The following is a 20,015-nucleotide window of genomic DNA, read 5'->3' on the forward strand; positions in this document are numbered from 1 at the left end:
CAGTTCCATATTTAAATCAACACTGTAGATGGCGCTGCTGAATATCAAAAAACTACAAAAAACTTATAAATAAAGAAACAGACAACTATAGGTAGCTTTTTCAAGCTTTTTTGTCACCAAATCGTAACCCTTTGCTACGCATCTACGGCGTAGCGACGCTACGCTTACATTATTCATGTTGTCTCGTTCTTAATGCCATATTTTTACATATTTATACTTGCAAAATATGAAACAGTCGTATTTTTTTAACGCCGAGTTTGTTGCCCTTTTATTTGACTCAGCGCAGGCAGGAATTGATTAATCTGTATGTTAATTTGTTTACCGAAAGTTTGCTTTTTTAACATTGCAAGAAAATGGCATAGTCACTCTATAGTGTCATTTGTGTTCATTGTATACAGTCATTTCATGTTTTTTTTTAATATACTATATTTCACGGGCACCTAACATGTTTTACAATGTCTAGAGGAGTGATCTTATTTATCGAATACGTAGTACAATTTTGCTACGAGTAGAAACTCAATTTAAAGACGTGGAGGCGTATTTTGTTATGAATTTGATCTGGATTTGATATGATATATTATGTGTGCAAAGTGGCAAAAATGCCATTTCTTCAAAACGTTCCAGATAAGTTACCTGACATTACAATCAGAATGCCTCTTGGTCAATTTACAGTCGGTTCTAATAATGTTGGTAGGCCCTTCAATATAACGTATAGTACGGAAAGGCCCGACGTTACTCCGATAGGCAAATGCCAGCATAAATATGTACAGTCTGCATGTAACTAATATGGCACGGCCGGCCGGCGGTCAGCGCACATAGCGAACATGTATATTGGACGTATACGTGCAATATTATGTGGACGTAGATATACGTACTATGTGTAGAAATACGTAGCGATACGCGTCTATTTAGCGCTTTATGGTGAAATTGTGTTGTATGTTGGATACTTGTATTATATTAGAACAATTAGAGTTAAGTTATTCAGTTTTACACAGTTTTAGACAAATAAATTTAATTTGTAGGCATTTATTTAGGAGGTCCGTTTATTATTTGGGATGTCGATAAAAACATCCAGTCTATTACCCACCCCCCCTATATGTAAGAGGTGTCATTAGTTACCGCTAGAATAAATGCTTATTACATATTTCTAAAATTAAGTTGATCATTTTGGATCGTGTTGAAATCAAAACTATGTTAGATAAACAGTCCGCTAAAGGACTCCTACAAATAATTAAGACAGGCCGACATATCAAACTATACTCCAAGAATAGATTCCTGCGGTTTCAGAATAGTTCAGGAATTAGGAATGCAAATACCGTAATGAATGGCTCGACTGACTGGCTAAAAGGCCTTTTACATCAAAGGTCGTAAGCGCCACAAACTGGCCTGTCGCTTACGACGTTTGGAACGGTCGTATGTTGCGCATTACCGATTTTCGGCACAAACCATTTGCCAACGCGTTTTGCGCTGCATATTGGTTGCAGAGGCGATTTGGGATATGTTTCCTGTTACAGACGTGCCTAATAAATCCCTTGTACTGACATTAGTAGTTTGTATTGGGTGCGTTTCGTTGCGATACGATTACCAATAGGTAGGTTTATCTATAAATGACTGAATTATTTTGAGTCAAAATGCTTTTTATTACCTTTTTTTACTAATCAAACTAGCAAAGTATGTAACAGTTTGATTTACTCATTAAAGTTATTAATTTAGCTGCGAATTGTATACACTGAAATTTGAATACCTACTTTAAAAAGAAACGGCTAAAAAATAATACATTTAAGTAAGTTTGATAAGTTTAATGCACAGAAATATTTAAATCCACAAACATAATTACGAAAAATTGTTTATCAAAACATTTATTTTATATTACTAATAATGTTTGAAGTAGTAGTAGGTATTTAATATTAATTTAGTTTTTACTCATTTAAACATTGTTTAATAACTGTATTAAGATAATACCCCTTTCTTAAAAATAAACCTAAACGATTTAAAAAATTAATATGTCATCAAAATACGAAACATAAGTACATACTTACCTAATCTAATTTCTAAATAAGGTAATAACTATGAAGAAAAAAAACAACCTTTAAATAAATGCATAAAAACAAATAAATCGTACAAACATCGCAAATTTCCGATAAACGATCGAAACCACAAAATAAATTCGCTTAAAAAACCCTTATATCATCGACATAAAGCATATTTTTGCGTAACTCAACAGCTACGAATAATGGTTGTATAGCTACATGCATAGCATATGCATACAGAGTGGATTAAAATTAAAACTCCGTAAAACGCACAGCATATGCCGGGGGAGTCACCCTAGAGGGGTGTTGCTCAATCCAAAACAGCCTAAGCTTTGCTCTTATCTGCTGTTCTGTTCTGATTTTTAGCAGAGCATTGGCGAACGCGGTAAGGACGTATAGTATGACTGTAGATATGACGTCAAGTTCTTACGAATTCTTATATATGTAGTTATCCATAATGTAGGCGCAAAGTTGCAGAAAGTTACGCATCTACATAAAATCGGCGCAAAATGGTGAGAACTGCAGATTTTGTCGGAAACCTGTGAAGTCAAAGAATATTGAAACCTTTCGATATTTTTACATGAGTTAATGAAATTTTTCGTATTGAAACCAAATAGGAATATTTTCATTTATTTCGCAATCTTCTTTTGTTTTTTATATAGGTACTAAGAGATGATGGTAAATGACGCGAACAGTTACGCTTGAAGCAGGTATGGTGAAGTGGTTCGACCGGGGCTAAAGCTCATCTGTTCAGTTCAGTTTGAGACTTACTCCTTTTTAAACCCAGCTGTTAGGCTAAACGGGATTCACGGCAGACTTCACTTATTTGCGTTCTAATGGGAAAAACGAATGAAACTCGCAAAATGGATTAGATGGTGATTAATGCTGTATCGGGCATTTTAGTGATTCTGACAGGCGATGGCGAGATGACTGCCTTTCCACTGAGGCAAAGATGAGCGGAGATGCGGGAGTCAACCAATAGCATTGATTGTTGAATAATTTTACGGTTTAGACTCACTTGTTTTTAGTCACTCGCGCGACATGTTTCGGAGAGCCTAGGTCTCCTTTCTCAAGCACTAACAGTTCGAGCAGTGTGAGCATTGATTGTAATTTTATTTACAACGAAAGTTATTGGATCCCGTACGCGTCTGCTTATTTGCGCCTAATAAAGTGCAAAGGCGCCCTAAGGAGTTTCGAAAATACTCACTTGAAATTAAACACAAATAGCTTTTGCAATTATACTATCAAATTGAATGCGATTGTAGAAATATGTTGTGTGAAACCATCATCATCATCATATCAGCCTTCTACCGCCGACTGCTGAAATTAGGCCTTTCTTCGAGTACGCCACTTATCTCGGTCCCGAGCCAATCTCATCCAGAAGTGACCCGCAATCTTCCGGATGTCATCCACCCCTCCAGCCAACGGACGCCAGGTACTCATTTCTACTCCAGGTATTCCTTTGTATGAAATATATTAAGGTAAGTTAAGTAGTCTGTATCAAGATAGTGTTAAGTTTACTTGTACTTACTTCTGATACCTTTATTTTGACGAGCCAGTTATCTCAACAGTCTAAGACGGTTCACAAAGCCTTTAGCATGTCACTCACAACCTAAACTAACAATTAACTCAAGACAAAATGAAATTCTCGAGACGCCATTATCAAAGAAGGCCTAGCCGTCCGTTTGAAGTGCAGCCAAGCGCGAGGACCGTAGTGTTCAGATGTTGGGAGATTAAATATGTATTTAGTTAGTTAGATCGAAAACACTGGTTTAACTGCAGTGTTATGTAGATCGAGTAATCTGTGGATATCTCTGTTATACCTAATATTTAGGTACGAACATGGAACAAAGCGTGAGCGGTATAGGACTCGAAATGTCGGGGTGTATTTTAAAATTCATCATCATCATCATCCCAGCCATAAGACGTCCAATGCTGAACATAAGCCTCCCCCTTATGGGGGGTGAATGCCATAATCGCCACGCTTGGCAGGCGGGTTGGCGATCGCAGTCGAGTACCTACACCGAATTTGAGAGACGCTGCTGCCCGTCCACCGGTGGTCTTGGACGTAGTTTAAGGACATAGCCATAATTTAAAAATTGCATGTGATATAATCATTGAAATTTGTTTTACAGTGAAACCTGGATAAGTGAAACTTCAAGGGGACGAGGAGATTTGTCTCACTTAAAGAGGTTTTCCACTTACCCAGGCTCTCAGTTAGCCAGGTACAAATAAATTTCTGTCTCATTTACAGAGGGTCCCATTAATAGAGGTGAGAATACAGGATATATCTCAGTTATAGAGGTGGTCAATAAGGTATTTTGTAATTATCTTTAAATGTTTAGGTAAAATAATCATTGTCCCTAAATATTTTTAAGTCTGTTTAAATATTTCTTATTGCGTCTTAGGAATTTATTAAATGAAAATTTGTTTATTCTTGTTACTTATCAAGATTTCAGCTTTCGTTTTGATAGTTTTAACTACATAAAGTAACTAAATGAAGCTTGAAGTCGTTTAGACACAATTAAGCAAATGCGGAATTTGTGGATAGACTATAAGAGTTAGTAAGAATACGGAAATAGATCAATAAAGTCCAAGTTAGAGAGGCCATAGATTGACGTTATCTCAGATACAGAGGTAATTCGTATAAAATTCTAAAAAAACAATTAGGAAAATGTAATCTTATAAATATAGTCTCAGTAAAAGAGGTAAAATACACTCTCTGTCTCAATTGTAGAGGTAAATGTGACTATAAAATCACAACAACTAATCCCAGTTATAGAGGTTCGTTTTATCTCACTAACAGAGGTAATTCAGTGCTAAAGTGTCGGGACCGTGCCATGAGTCCCAGCTATAGAGGTTTCTCACTTATCCAGGTCCCACTTAACCAGGTTTCACTGTATATTATGGATAATTCGAGTCCAGGGTCGAGTGGAGAAAACGAGGGGAGGTCTTTGCCCAGCAGTGGGACACCAAAGTAGGCTTAAAAAAATTTATGTATAATTATCGCGGTAACCGAAATCAATATCATTTAGATACTTTGGCTGACAATTTTAATTCCGCAGGATAATAAATATTATGGGTGAATTAAAAACATCAGTTACCTACAATAACATACCTACATAATAAATACTTTTCCTGTATTGCGATACAGCGGGGAAATGCTGCCAGCATCTACGGCACCATTCCGCAGGATAGTTTGTAATTATTTATTTTTAGATTAGTTTTATTTATTTATAGATTTAGTTTTTAAGTTTTGTAGGTTAGTTATTTAATTATGTTTTAAGTATTATTTTTGTTTATAGGTATTAAGTTTGTATGCACTAATAAAAATCAAAAGTATTAAGTTATATTACTTTTCCTGTTAAAAAAATATTCGCGGTATCATACGTGTATCGAAATGAAGAAAATCTAAATTGCCACGTAAATACAGAGAAACCCATGCTCAATTTGTTTCGGTATTTTACTACTAGGTAGAGTTTTGAAACCATGAAATATGATATATGGTTCAAACATTTTTAGAGCACACAGGTGCACCCAAAACTAACAATAAACCTGTTGAAGCTATCATCGTCCATCTGCCTATACCCCCGTATCTCACGAACACTCGGTCATTATTGCAGCTTAATGCCCAGCTTACCTCGCACGTGGCCACTTTCATAATAAACCCTGTCAAAAAACTACACTAAAAACTAACCTATAATGTAATAAAGATAAGGTTGAAAATAAAATAGGCTTAGAAATATTATTGGAAGTGCGATTTATCGCGCTCGAGTTGCGCCGGCGCCGATCTCGCTGTTTTTTATTTGATTCTGTGAGAACGGGAATATGATGGACAGGTTTAGGTTAGTGTAGCGTGATTTTGAAGTTAGACAAGTGTTAATATTTATGAATGGAAAGGCTGGACTAAGAGAGAAAGAAGCATGTGTGAAGAAAAAGAAGAAATTATTAACTAATAGATATATCCTGCGCGCTTTTAAGATAAAGATAACGTCTAGATTTGGGCCAAAATAACTATGGTTCATACATTTAATATTACATGTATCTGGGTCTGTATTCCTGTATATGAATGTGTTTGCTGAGGGGGGGGGGGGGGGGAGGGGGTCAACTATCTCTGCAGCTGTCTATGCGTATAATATGCCTTGTAGAAGTACAATCGAACAATTGTGAAATAATAGTGTATCATAACATAACGGAGCTGCAATAAATAGTATAAACTTCATATTTTCAGCAATATTATTTTAAAATGCTTTTACCTACTTCGTTACTAGATTATAAAATAATACAGTAACATTATATTGAGTACCTACATTGTTTAATATTATAAGAGCTAATAAAATTACAAACAAGTCATTCTTTTCATAAAATTTACTAAATTCAATATCAATAAAATATCACAACGAAACATTAATTAATTCAATTCAAACCAACGAATTCTAATTTTATAAACCATAGACAATCCCGACTTTATTAACAACAAACTGGCAGCTAATAAAACGTAAAGAGGTATTGTATCGTCCCACGTGAGGAGACAGGGGTGCCACGGCACAGGCGCGTTCAAAATGCTTACCGAGGGCAGCCAAGAGATGGCGGAGCTAGTCTATGCGCGCTAACGAACTACGCACTCTTATGAGAATCGAGGTCATACTAAACTGGTCTGTCTAAGCTTTTGATAGAAAGAAATGGGAATACACGACACAGTTTATTGGATCTAAACCTTGTAATTAACTCGTTGTGGATTATGAGAGGGTGAGATTACATGATCACATATTAGGGAAGCCGGGACGGGGAAAAATGTTACGCTGATAAAATCGTTGATATGTAGCTCTGGATTTGTTGATACGGTTGTTTGTTTGTACTTTTGAGATTTGCATTTGATAAATTCTGTTTGCAGCTAAATATGTACTCGTAACCGTGTCGATCTAAATACCTAAGTAGATATATAGATGCATATGCAGGCAAAGACGACGTCATAACTTAATATTCCATAGGTACATCAGAACAATAGACTGTATATATACGCTTTTGAATAAAAAAAAACCCCTCCGAATACCCTAAAGGCATGCTTGCTGGTGACGTCCGACATTAAAACCACATGACTGCAGAACTTGCAATTATGTATTTATTTACTCTTCCGATTACACTCAACATCAATGTAAGCCTTAAATCCTTCAAATTGTGGTATTAATTTCCCTCCAACACTTCTTATTTTTAAGTAACATTTCAAACATGTATTACCGAACGAAAACTGACTTTAACTCAATAAGAAACAACGGGATTTCGCTTGTAAGTATACTGACTTTATGAAACTGTGCGTTGCCAAACGAAATCAAACTCTAGACAATTGCAATAGAGTTTATTTTGAAATGAGTGTGTAAAGAATAGGGTAGATGTGCCGATCACGAGCCACACTCACGTCACGTGTCTGCCACGCGTCATCTCCGATAATCTTCTTTACCGGACTCCTTTGTTACAATTTGTTTCTCCCGATATAGACCTAGCTACCCCTGCGAGATCTAAATCTCTGATATGAGCCGTAATGATATTTTAAATCAGTGTTGCAGGGTTATTGGCTTGCTTTATTGCAATGTTGCTGTACGGAGCTAACTTTAAAGTAATCAAAGTTTCGAATTGTATAACTAGGGGTCAATACGTATCAAGTTAAACTATTACGTTACAATTTATCTCAAAATAAACGGACTCTGTATATCTATGTAATTATGGAAGTGTAATAGACGTAAATTCTAATAACAATCTAACAGAAATATGTTAAGTTTTATATCAAATTCCTGAAGAATTTCAGACGAAATAAAATTTACCGACTACAAAAACAAGGAGGAAATTCTCAAATTCACCGCAATCTTTTTAAGACTGAATTTTTTATTAATAAGTTAACAATCAAATAAAGCATTCATTATTGATACAGATGCTTCCAGAACTTTTCTATGCATCAAAATCATAATTCGCACCTTAATTTAATTTTAGTAAAATTAGAAACATTTATTCGATATATACAAAAAAAAGTAAAGAAAAGCACACATAATAAATGCAAATATGACATCGAAAAAAAACAACAGCATCACTGCTCGTTACCGACGTAAAAGTGACAAGAAAATATCGCGACACAATGAAATAAAGTTGTCATCCCCAGCCGAGGGTAAGCGTGCTAAATGCATTAATTTGGCCTGGATTTAGTGGCCCGGAAGTGATTTGCTACGGGAACGCATGTCACTATGCGATATGACCCTACTATTGACCCTCTTACCCTAAATTTCACCGCCGTTCAAAAATAAACTTTTTACAATTACATTAACATTCAGTTTCGGTTGTCGAGTATGGTATTTACAGTTATATTGTTTAAATGCTTAACAGGGTTGAATGTCGTTACTGCTTTTTAGTTAAGGGTCGTTACTGTTAAAAGTTTAACGACAGATTTGACGCTGTGTTATTAGGTCCAATAGAATGTTTAGGAAAAATTACTATCAAATGCTTGTCCGAATTATAAAACATTTAATTTTAATTTATGGTTAAGTGTACGAGTAGAACGCAACCATCATTTGATTGATAATATACATCTAAGTATGTAAATTTTTTTTACCTACCCGATGTAAAACATTTCCTGAATATTATTTTATAGGATTATGAACTTGAATACCTTCTGTGAAAAATTTTAATCGCGAGATGCACTTTTAATGTCTATTGAATTGCTTTCAACCGCTGTTAAAGTATATATCCCGGTATAAATCTTCGGACGCAATAGTAAATAACATGCCTACTTATTGAAAGGTATGTTACTTACTCAGTAACTACCATTCCTCTCAAAATAGTGTATTAAAAGTATTAAGTACACCGTTTATGTTAAGGATACTTGAGCCTAATACCGGCCTAAGCGTCCTTACTAAGTAGTTGTCGGAAGTATCAAAATTGTGGTATTTGTTTGTATTTCAACTTTCTGGTAAAAAAATGAACATTATGAGTAAATCTACATATGACCCATACATGTCCTTACGTCATCACAGCTGTACCATCCAATGATCAGCCGTGTCTCGCAGCGCCGCGCATACATTAACCTAAAACAGAGCCTTACCTCACGTCGCCGTAACAAAATGAGACGGGTTAACCTTCCCAATCGATATCTTGACGTTAATCTATTCAACCTTAAGCACCCTCTTATGGCGTACCTACATAAACACAATATCATCCAGACCTCGATAAATACGAAGACATCAAACGCTCCTATACATACCCACAGGTATATAAGCATATCTCCCCCGCTGATAACTTAAAGACTTTATCCCCTGTACAGGAATTTTTACGGTAACAAAGGCCTTCATATTTTCTTTATTCATACCGTGTCAAAATCGCCCAGCTTCCCCCTTCGGCGACGAAAAAAGAGATAGCCTCCCAACTCTTTCGTTTTCATTAAAAAAGGTATACATCCATCCCGTTTCGCCCCTCTGTTTCGGTTTTATGTTTTTCGCGATATTCTGAGTACCTACCTACTTAATGCGCTGGTTTTTTTCTTGGAGAAAACCTTGGGGGGTGATGGCGCGGATTTCTTAATTAATTTATGTTAAGTATTTTGCAAGGGAGATGTTTGTGAAAGGGCTGGCTTCGCCGAAATGACCGTGACGCTTCGTTAATGGTGCAGAGATGTATTTTTATGCCGCGTTAAGTTTTAGGGTCTTTTAATTATAGGAGAAGATAGCTCACGAAAATTATGATTTAACATTTGTAGCTTCATAAAACGGATAGTGCGATTATGGTTTTTATTTTAAACAGGTAAATAAGTGTAAATCGTAAACACATTTTTAGTTCTACTTGGCTAGAAATTTATAAAAATAAATGAATAAACAACCAAGCACAATTTTATTCTCTCAAAGAATTTTATGACGCTGCCTACACTAGAGAAATCCATCGCCATTATTATAAAAGCATCATCCTCTACATTCGAAGACGATATGTCTAAAGGATGTCCCAGAAGGGAGCGACCCCGTATTCAAAAAAGGGAAAAAATGAAGAAAAAAAGTTATAACGTCATATTGTTTTGCCACGAAGTGGTGGGGAGAGGGGGACAAAGGGGGACTGTATAGTGCCAGGGAAAGATAAGGCGTTATAGCCCCGATGTAATAGTATAGGTAGGTATGCTATTGTGCCGGTCTCTCGCCCTTTAGTATTTTCATACTTTTCAAAGGCGCCCCGTAGAAGCGCTATTTTGCGATTTAGACACAGGGGCGAGCTAAAGATGATTTTGCGAAAATATTTTTGCTGGGAAATGTGTTTTCGGATTTAACGTTGATTTAAGTTGTGGATAAAAATATATTTTTGCTTAGTTGACTGACACTGTCTTTAGAAGATAGCTAATTATTTTAGTTGCTCATGATTATGATGCTTACATAATTAAATAATAAAAATAACCCGTACGTCTGTTCTCGTATTAAATAAAATTTCTTGAAGTTATGAATCATATAGATGATACATACAATTTCTGTTAAAAATTGCATGGGTAGATTATGAATATTATTTATTCATAGTCTCACTTTTAGAGTTCCCTTTTACATAACAATTTATTTTTACAAAACTACAACATTAATAATCAGTTACTTACGATATTTTTATATAGGTATGAAAATTAATAATTTTAAGTAGCCCGGTAGAAATTTCAATAAACAAGATCCAAACTTCCAAGTCTTTCCGAACATTTGTAGAAAACTCAAGATCTCGGGCTCAAATATTTCAGCATTATTTGGCCATTCAGCTAAGTTTAAACCGTTCAGCTAAGTTTTTATTTCTATTTTATTTATTTCCACACGTAGGTCACAGTCAAAGAATTTTATTTTCGAACCATTTTGTACCTTGTCACAGTGACAATAGTATGAGGTCTCCAGCGACTTTCATATTGATTGTCACTGTGATTATACCTCGTTTTTTTAGCATTAGAAATTAGGTAAACGATCTTGACGTGTCTTTTAATTGAAAAACAGATTTTAAAAATATGTAAGTTACGGCAAATATGTAACAAATATGAATCTAATACGATCATTTATATTCTTCTGCTTTCATAAGTAGTACCTACTTATGATTTTTAAAAAGCGTTTTTCAATTAAATGACATGTCAAGATCGCTTACCTTCGTTGAAGTTCTTTCTAATGCAAAAAAACGAACTATAGGTACGAAATGGGTCGGAAATGTAATTTTTTGATCGTACAATTATCATTACAGGCTGAGCCCAATGCGGTATGTAGCAACAATATGAAACATCGTACACATCTCACACTAAGTCTACCATTTGTAAATTTTTGGGGTTCCGTATCCAAAGGGTAAAAACGGGACCCTGTTAACAAGACTCCACTGTCCATCTGTCTATCTGTCACCAGGCTGTAACTCATGAACCGTTATAGCTAGACAGTTGAAATTTTCACAGATGATGTACCTATTTCTGTTGCTGCTATAACAACAATGACTAAAAACAGATATTTAAGTGCCACAGACTTCGCTGGTTCGGTCACCTACTCAGAATGGGAGAGGATCGTGCTGTAAAGAGGGCGTTCTGGGGACGACCGTCAGGTAATTGTCCGGTGGGTAGGTCCAGGTATCGCTGGAAAGACAGTGTGACGGCGGATCTGCTTCAGCTTCGCGTCAGTAACTGGTAGGAAGCTGCGCAGGATCGGGACAGATGGCTCGTTTCGGAGGCCAAGATTCTCTTTGGATCGCTGAGCCAAAATAGTTACCGCAAAACGGGGTGAGTAGGTTTCGCGGGGAGAGGTGGGTTATGAATGGGGAGAGAAGGTTTGAGAGGGGGGTGAGAAGGGATTTTAAGGCTACTGCTACAAAAATAATGTATTCCAATTCAAAATGGAGCTAGCTAGTAATACGCATAAAAAAAAAATCGATCCAACAATCTTCCAAAATCACCTTTGTAAGAAAACCCCTCTCACCCCAAATACGAGACACTACGGGGTGAGGTGTGTTTTCCTCTTTATTGTCAAAGCTATGAAATGGAACTACCCAACATAAAATAAAAACTAAAATACAAACGTCCGGAACACTTATTATATACACCATTCAGTTTTCATATGTAAAAATAAAATGTTATCGAGGTTTGAATTTCAGTTTTGACCCTACTCACCCCATTTTACGGTATTAGTTAGTTTTTGCCGTTATTTACGTAATGGTACGGAGCCCTTCGTGCGTGAACCCGACTCGCACTTGGCGGTTTTTTTTTGTATTTTGCTCAATAAAGTAATATAAAAAATATTTATCTCCCCGAACTGTAAAGAAATAGTAAAGCAAGGTACTCACACTAGGAATGTTGTCGGACGTGCAGACGCCCTCGCTCAGGAGACGGTCCCTGATCTCCCAGGCGAAGATCGAGGGGCACTCCCGCTTGTACTGCGCGATCTTGGACACCACCTCCGCGGTGGCCACGCGCGGCTTGGAGCCACCGATGGCGCGCGGTCGGATCGACCCCGTCTCGTAGTACCTGGGGTTTCAAGGTGATTAATATTTGAGCCTTTTTAAGTCTTACCTATTTGTGAGATTGTCTAGAAGACTATGAGGGGTAGGGTAGGTAATATAAGAGTTTAATAAGAGTGGGTATGGGCTGATAAGTTAAACGTGCTAGCTCGACATGCTAATGCCCAATAGGTGACACATTGCTGTCACGTCTATTGACAATGACTTACTTAAGTCTCAAGATGCCATGTACTGGGACCGCGTCGAGCACCAGTACGTTTACCTTACATGTTTGTAGCCGAAATATCTTCGGGTCAAAAATCAATTGGTTGAAATTTGTCGTCCTAGGAGTATTCAGCGCGGACGAGAAAAATTGAGACTGACATAGTTATAGGTGCATTATTTAAAAGATGTGAATGACCCTTATGTGTGTGATTAATATGATTAAATTTCTTGGCACACTATACTGTCTAATCTAAATACCTAGCTTGAGGTCATTAACTGAAGAAGTGTCTTAGTTGGGTACTTGCTTGTTGATATTAACGAAAACCTTCTTTTAATATTTTTTTTTATTTAAACGCATGATTACTGATTGAAAAGTTGAACCAATATTTATAATATTAACCTAGTACCTGAATTTGCCAACATATCCCCATTTCCAAGTCGAAGTGAAGACTTAACAGTCAGGTATTTGGTTACGCCTTCCTCGAATATTCGCAAGCAGCATGGTTCGTGAGGGTGGCCAGTGACCGGTGTCCGGTTACCGCGCCATCGGTGATACCGGCGTTTCGGTGTCAGCTGTCGACGGTTCATTTTTGTCGCGAAAGTAAAACGGTTAAAGAAAGTGGTATAAGTCTGCGTTGAAATTGTATTTGAGAGACATGTAAAAATTTCGAGCTCTTTCGAAACTATTTCCAGAATATATTTAATATACTGCTATTATCAAATTATTACAAAGTGCAAAGTACTTTTGACTAAAGCATAATATAAGGTTACGTTAAAGGTTAGTAAGTGCAAAAAGAATAGATAGTATAGAGGGGTCCTGTCATAGTAAATGTTGTAGTCACTGTAAATTTACCGTCATCTATCGACACACGACTATAACTCAACATAAACACGTATAAAACTATCATAAAATGAATATATATGGATAAATGATTTTATTATTTTTATATCATTTTGACCCACGTTCATTCACTGATAGGTATGTGTTAAAATTGTTAAATATGAAACGGTGTCGTCACGCCATCTAGCCCAGAATAGGCCAAAGGTGTGTGCGCCATCTATGCGAGCATGACTTTTTCTTGATTTCCGAGGCACGTTTGTTTCTTAGACTTTATTCATCTTATACGAAGTTACATATGTCTTTGGTAAGTGTTAATGTTAAAGTTAACATTTTAGGATTGCTATTTACACAGTCTGTCAACTGTTATTCGGAATCCTTTGCATTATATTGAAAATAGTAGAAATTAAATAAAATGGAACTAAAAAAATCCATACTAAATTGAGTCAAAATTGTGACAGTTACCTACGTAGGATTAGGAAGTGGCACCCTTATTTATTTTCTACTATTTTATGTCGCACTATAGAAGAGATAATACGCTCATAGATGGCATTTACCTAGATAAAGCTACAGCCGGCCTAGCCAACGTTACAATCGCTATCGCTTCGACAACGAAAACCATTATGTCTCTCTATCACACTTCCATATTAGTGCGACAGTGACAGTTGCGTTTCGATCGCTACGGAGCGTATAAGCGATCGGCATCTTGGCTACGCGGCCTGTAAGTACATTTCACTTGAAACGTGTTTCTAATTAAACCGAAGGGCTGTTTTTGCAGGTTATGTTATTTTATTTATTACGTCGGATGTTTGTTAACGAATTCTTCAAAATAAATTCCTACTTAATTCATGTGGAATGGATTTAAGTGTCTGAGTGTGTTATTACTTATTATTTGTTCAGGTTTCGTTACAATTACAATCGATTTTTAGATTCACTTTTATTTTAATAAATAAAATTAGTTTCGCTAGAGAAACTAGACGTCATCTCTGAGACGAAAAAAACAGTAACGGTAACCGCAACAAAATTAATCGACATTCAATCATTTCAAAAATAGAACCGTTTCAAGTTACTGTCACCCAAAACCAACCTTCAACGTCACCTTGACGTTGTCCGCTCCAATCCAGTCGAGGCAAATCGATATTAACTATCATAAACTCTTAATAAGACTTCTACTTGTACTTGTAATTTGGACTCTAGATTAATGCGCCTACGATTGAGTTTGCAGTGTAGGTATGTGTTAGATAAGAGGTAGTTAGGCTGGGTTTTAGTTGTCAGGGGCTGTAAATGGCTCGTGTAATAGGTAAGCCTGCGGTTTCAGCGTGCGGCGTGCTAGTGCGGTCGGGACCGGTTAGACTGAGGTATTTATTTCAACTGCATTTTTGGAATAGTTAGGTGTTGTGTTGCTTGATCGGATAGATAGTTGCAGAAATAGAGGGTTTCTAAATAACTGTCGCTTCGATATTTATTTCTAACGATATTACACACAATGCGTCTAGTCTATAAAGTGTGCCAAAGAAATTTATCGAAATAATTTTTATACTTACTCACATAATATAAATGCTACAGGTTGTTGAAAAATAAAAATTATTTATTACATTTTGAGCATTTTTACTACATGCAAAGGTCAATTTCAAAATGAAGTTAGGATATCTCGCAAAAAGTAGGCAAAGATCATTTTCCAAAATACTTACCTATTGCTTACCTGGCCTGTCTGTCTCTGTCTTAAAGTAGTTGATTTAAATAGATGCAGATTTCGGATGTTGAATAGTAAGAGCATTTAGACGATGCGAGAACTCGTATGGGAGTTTCATTACATTGCGGTTTTTGATCGGTCGGTTGAATTGGACGTAACCATTGTCCGCAATGTAACTAAAATAGCATGCAAGTTAGCGCGCCGTCTAAATCAGCCCTAAGACATGCTCTGATATTTTTTGTTTAGTTATGTATCTCAAACACCCGTGACCAGATCAATGCGGTAGTACGTACTTGCATGTATCGAGAATAGAGACAGACGAGACATAAGGCCAGGACCACAACCTTCTGCCTCGTGGAGTCCGGCAGCGGCCTGCCTCCTACAAACACCAGGTGCAACTTATCTGCCGAGTATCTTGGACACGCAGCCGTTGGAGACCTGCAGGATGCGGCTGATGTCGCAGGGCCGCGCGCCCGAGTACGCCAGCTCCACAATCGTCTGCCTCGTGGAGTCCGGCAGCGGCCTGCCCCCTACAAACACCAGGTACAACTGACCTGCCGAGTATCTTGGACACGCAGCCGTTGGAGACCTGCAGGATGCGGCTGATGTCGCAGGGCCGCGCGCCCGAGTGCGCCAGCTCCACGATCTTCTGCCTCGTGGAGTCCGGCAGCGGCCTGCCTCCTACAAACACCCCGCCGAGCTGGTTAACACCGCTGTGACCTGCCGCACCATAAGCTTGCTTACTCCAATTAATCAGCTGTTCCAATTTTGCTTACACTAGAGGCAGGTGAGATGCGATTAGGAACATAGGCCGTTCTAACCCAAAATTATATTGATTTGCAGCAATATTGTCAACATATTTTGGCTTAGCACGGCTATTTTATCAGAACACTAGCGAATTTTGTCCATGGTTAAGGAATTCCCGTAGAGTCGGACCAAGCTAAGTCTGCGTGGCATTTGCAATGACAAAGTGTGGCTATGTCATCGTTAGTGTCAAATTTCTATGTAAATATGACGTTTATATGACGTTATCAAACTGCACAACGGGACTTGATCGCGTATTTAAGTTTTAAGATTTACCTCCGACGTTGAGCTGAAGGACGGCGTTGTCCCCGTGGTCTCGGAGAAGACTGTCAGTCTTTTATAAATCAGTCTCAGTCTTCTCCGAGACCACGGGGACAACGCCGTCCTCGAAACGTCGGAGGTAAATCTTAAAACTTAAATACGCGATTAAGTCCCGTTGTGCAGTTTAATAATGTTTAATAATCGTGAAAGTTTAAATCAGTGTTTATATGACGGTTCCTCACTTCTGTTTAAGTCGGTGCAGAGTTAGCTTAGACGGACTCTATAACGACGTTTTTCTAGCTGCCTCTACGAACCAGAGGGAACTAAAACGTCGCAGTCCTAATGGCTCCTCTACACGATGGGCCAACGCCGGCCACTCCAAGGGACGCATTTATGCGTTATAGAGAGCAACTGCCGTATTCAAACTTCAAGATATTCACAAGAGACGACACGTACTAGATCCATTCTAGATACGTTATAGTTTAGATATCAACTAGTTCTCTTTTGCAGTAGATGTGAATTGGATCTCTAAGTCATATCCTGTGGAAATCGTTCAAGAGTATCTCTAGAATCGCGCAAATGTCTAATTTGACAGGTTAGACCTTAAACATATCGTTATCGTATCTTGGTGATGTCTAAAAGATATCTAATAGATGTCTTTTTCAAAATCCGAATCAGGCGCCAAGTGATATTGCTATCTCATTCTACCACATGGTTGCGTCCCTTGGAGTGGCCGGCGTTGGCCCGTCGTGTAGAGGAGCCCTAAGGCACATGTAGACGGTGCGAGAACTCGCATGCGAGTTTCGTTATTCGCTGATTTCGTTACATTGCTGTAAGTACTTATTTGTTCGATCGGTTAATTTACAGGCATATTATTAAAAAAAAACTTTTTTGCACATAAAATTATAAGTACAAATGGCGGACCTAATGCCATATGGCATTCTCTTAGGCATATTTTAATTTTAATAACAGGATATAAATTAGATCAGATCCATATCTAATCAAAATCTAATTCATATCCTGTACGCCTGTTAGTTGTACCTTACGGCCCGATTCGAACTTTAAGATACGTCAGTTAATAGATCTAGAAACGATATGGATTAGATGTGTCAGTGTCAAAATGACGTTTTGTTTGAAGATACGTCACATTGACACTGACATATCTAATCCATATCGTTTCTAGATCTATTAACTGACGTATCTTAAAGTTCGGATCGGGCCGTTAGTAGTGATCAGTGTAATTAAACTTACTTGCGAGTCCTCGTCCCGAGGTAGGTATCCATATCGACATTTCGCGTAGGTATTTAAACCTATAGGGGAGACCGAGGTGAGTTGTGACAGAGGAGAGTTGTGACATTGTCGATTTTTTGGAATCTAATAACTGTTAGTGAGCTCGCAACAGTGTGCGTTTGTTAGTTCGCAACTTAAACTAACAAACGCGCGCTATTGCGACCTAGTTTTTAGTTAATAGATTCCAAAAAATCGACAATGTCACAACTCTCCTTTGTCACAACTCACCTTGGTCTCCCCTACCTATCAAATATGTAAAGGGCAAACATAAATACAAAAGGTTTCGATTTTAATTTGCATTTAGATTCTCACTATGTTGATAGGTACAACTGTTTTAACAATAAAAATTCCGATAGACTCGGACATTAGGTACCTAAATATATTAAAATGGGTCACTCACGTTTTTAAATATAAAAAATACAAGCTCCATTTGAAACTCTTTGTTATGAATCGAAACTTTGTTATGTCGACGACAAAAACAATTTTCGATTTGAAAAAAAAAAACGTGAGTGACCCGTATTAAAATTTTATATTAAAAATCAGAATTGGACTATGTAATGAAGCTTTAGATATAGGTAGTCACTTATATTAATAATTTGCACAACAAAGCACGCAAAAAAACGGACTAATTCTCACTTAATACAATTTTTTACCCTATATACCTAATCGGAAATATACAGTATGTAAATTAACAAAAAACATTAACTCAAGCCCGTTAATGAATGGGTCACACTGAGCTACTTTTACTATGGCAACAACCCCGAAATCGCAAAAAATAAATTGACTCTTCCATAGAAAATTTCAATGCTAGACCAATAAAATATATGAAACAACCAAATTTTTTTTCGCGATTTCGGGGTCGGTGCCATAGTAAAAGTTGCTCAGTGTGACCTACACATTAACGGGTTAGAGTGAATGTTTTTCGTTAGTTTACATACTGTATAATAGAAAACATTTTATAGCTTGTTATAATACCTTGCAATTCTTTAAATATTGTGAAGTCATAAGGATTTTTGAAAGTAAATGAAAATGGAGTCGAAACTCTTGGTGACTTGTTCGGACAGAGGCTAAATATAAAATAACTTTTTTTGCGCGCTTCCTAGTGCAAGGTGTTTGCCAGGAATATACGTACGGATATATCTGTCAGATCTGTCTGGTAGATGTCTGTTGCGGACCGATCTGTCAATGTATGGCCAAAATTATGCATAGATATGTCTTCGGTAGATCTATACACAGACTAATCCATGCCTAAAGGATGACTCACCCTAGAACGGTCCGGGTCCGTGCCGAAGCGCCCTACACCTCGTTTTGATGAACGATCAAAGGGCCTACCGTGAACACCGAACTTCGCAAATTGCGGGCATTTTCTCTTTTACTCCAATTAAACCGTAATTAGAGTGACAGAGCGAAATGCCCGCAATTTGCGAACTTCTGTGTTCGCTGTAGGCCCTCAATGTTCACAGTTCTACAGGCCCTCAAGTGAGCATGTGTAGTTTTATGTAAAAAACGAAGTGTCGGAAGCCTGGCCCAGGACCTGGACCGTTCGAGCGTGAGCACAGAATAGTAAATCGTATTACATATCATACAGAACGGCCACGCACCGCCCAGACTCGCATTTTACCTCGCCATGAATCTGGCGGACTTCTGGCGTCCTCTCAGTAAAGCGACTTACCCTTGATACACAATGATGTAATCTCTGTACAGTCGTGCCGCGCACACATATAAACGCAAATGGTTTTGATGTATGGCGTGTCTGCCCTACGACGTGAGTCATCCTTAATTCCCGAAACAAAAAACACATCTTCCAGATGGTCTGTACGTATATCCCTAGCAATAGTTTCAGGTGATCATAGTATGGGATGGTAATCACCATTACCTTTACCTTTGTGCGCCAGGTCGTCCATGCGGTCCAGCACCCCGTCGGGCGGCCACGGGCTGATCGGGGGGAGCTGCTGCGCGGGCAGCATCGTGTACACCCCGTATTCTTCTATCTTGCCGCCCTGCACACAAAATACAGATTTGAATCATCAACTTCCTCGCGTTTGTCCCGGGTAGCATTTTCGTTAGTCATAATTTATTTTTCTCAAACATGCAATGAAATATTGATGTTTTGTTCCTTATAATAGGCTGCGAAGTATGACGTTTCAGGTGCGGCTAGGACAAAAGGTCGTTAATGGAATTTCATACACATCTTGCAGGCCTAGGCCGGCAAAGTCCTCTTTTTTAATTTTCATTTCACAAATATTTGTGACACAGCATCGTGGCATTCATCCATTAAAAAAAACTAGAGGCAGTATTTGCTTTATGGTTCGTAATGACACTCTGCCACTACGCCTATAAAAAAAAACAAAAAACAATGTTTGCTATAATTTGCAGTTTTATTTGTATAAAATCAACATGAACTTAATAAATAATACAT

General features: G+C 37.7%; 1 protein-coding gene across 1 annotated transcript in view; it reads right to left on the reverse strand.

The window, feature by feature from the left end:
- Positions 1–19,592, reverse strand: part of LOC134670945 (paired box protein Pax-6-like) — a 53,617-nt gene extending 34,025 nt beyond the window's left edge. The window contains exons 1-3 of the mRNA XM_063528778.1: positions 19,479–19,592; positions 15,796–15,922; positions 12,333–12,513 (exon numbers count right to left, since the gene is read on the reverse strand). Coding sequence (XP_063384848.1) covers positions 12,333–12,513; positions 15,796–15,922; positions 19,479–19,563 — 393 coding nt within the window. The 5' untranslated portion in view covers positions 19,564–19,592. The remainder of the gene's footprint in view (positions 1–12,332; positions 12,514–15,795; positions 15,923–19,478) is intronic.
- Positions 19,593–20,015: the final 423 nt, after the last annotated feature.

This window comes from Cydia fagiglandana, chromosome 14 (genome assembly GCF_963556715.1).
Source record: "Cydia fagiglandana chromosome 14, ilCydFagi1.1, whole genome shotgun sequence".
Classification (NCBI taxonomy): Eukaryota; Metazoa; Arthropoda; class Insecta; order Lepidoptera; family Tortricidae; genus Cydia; species Cydia fagiglandana.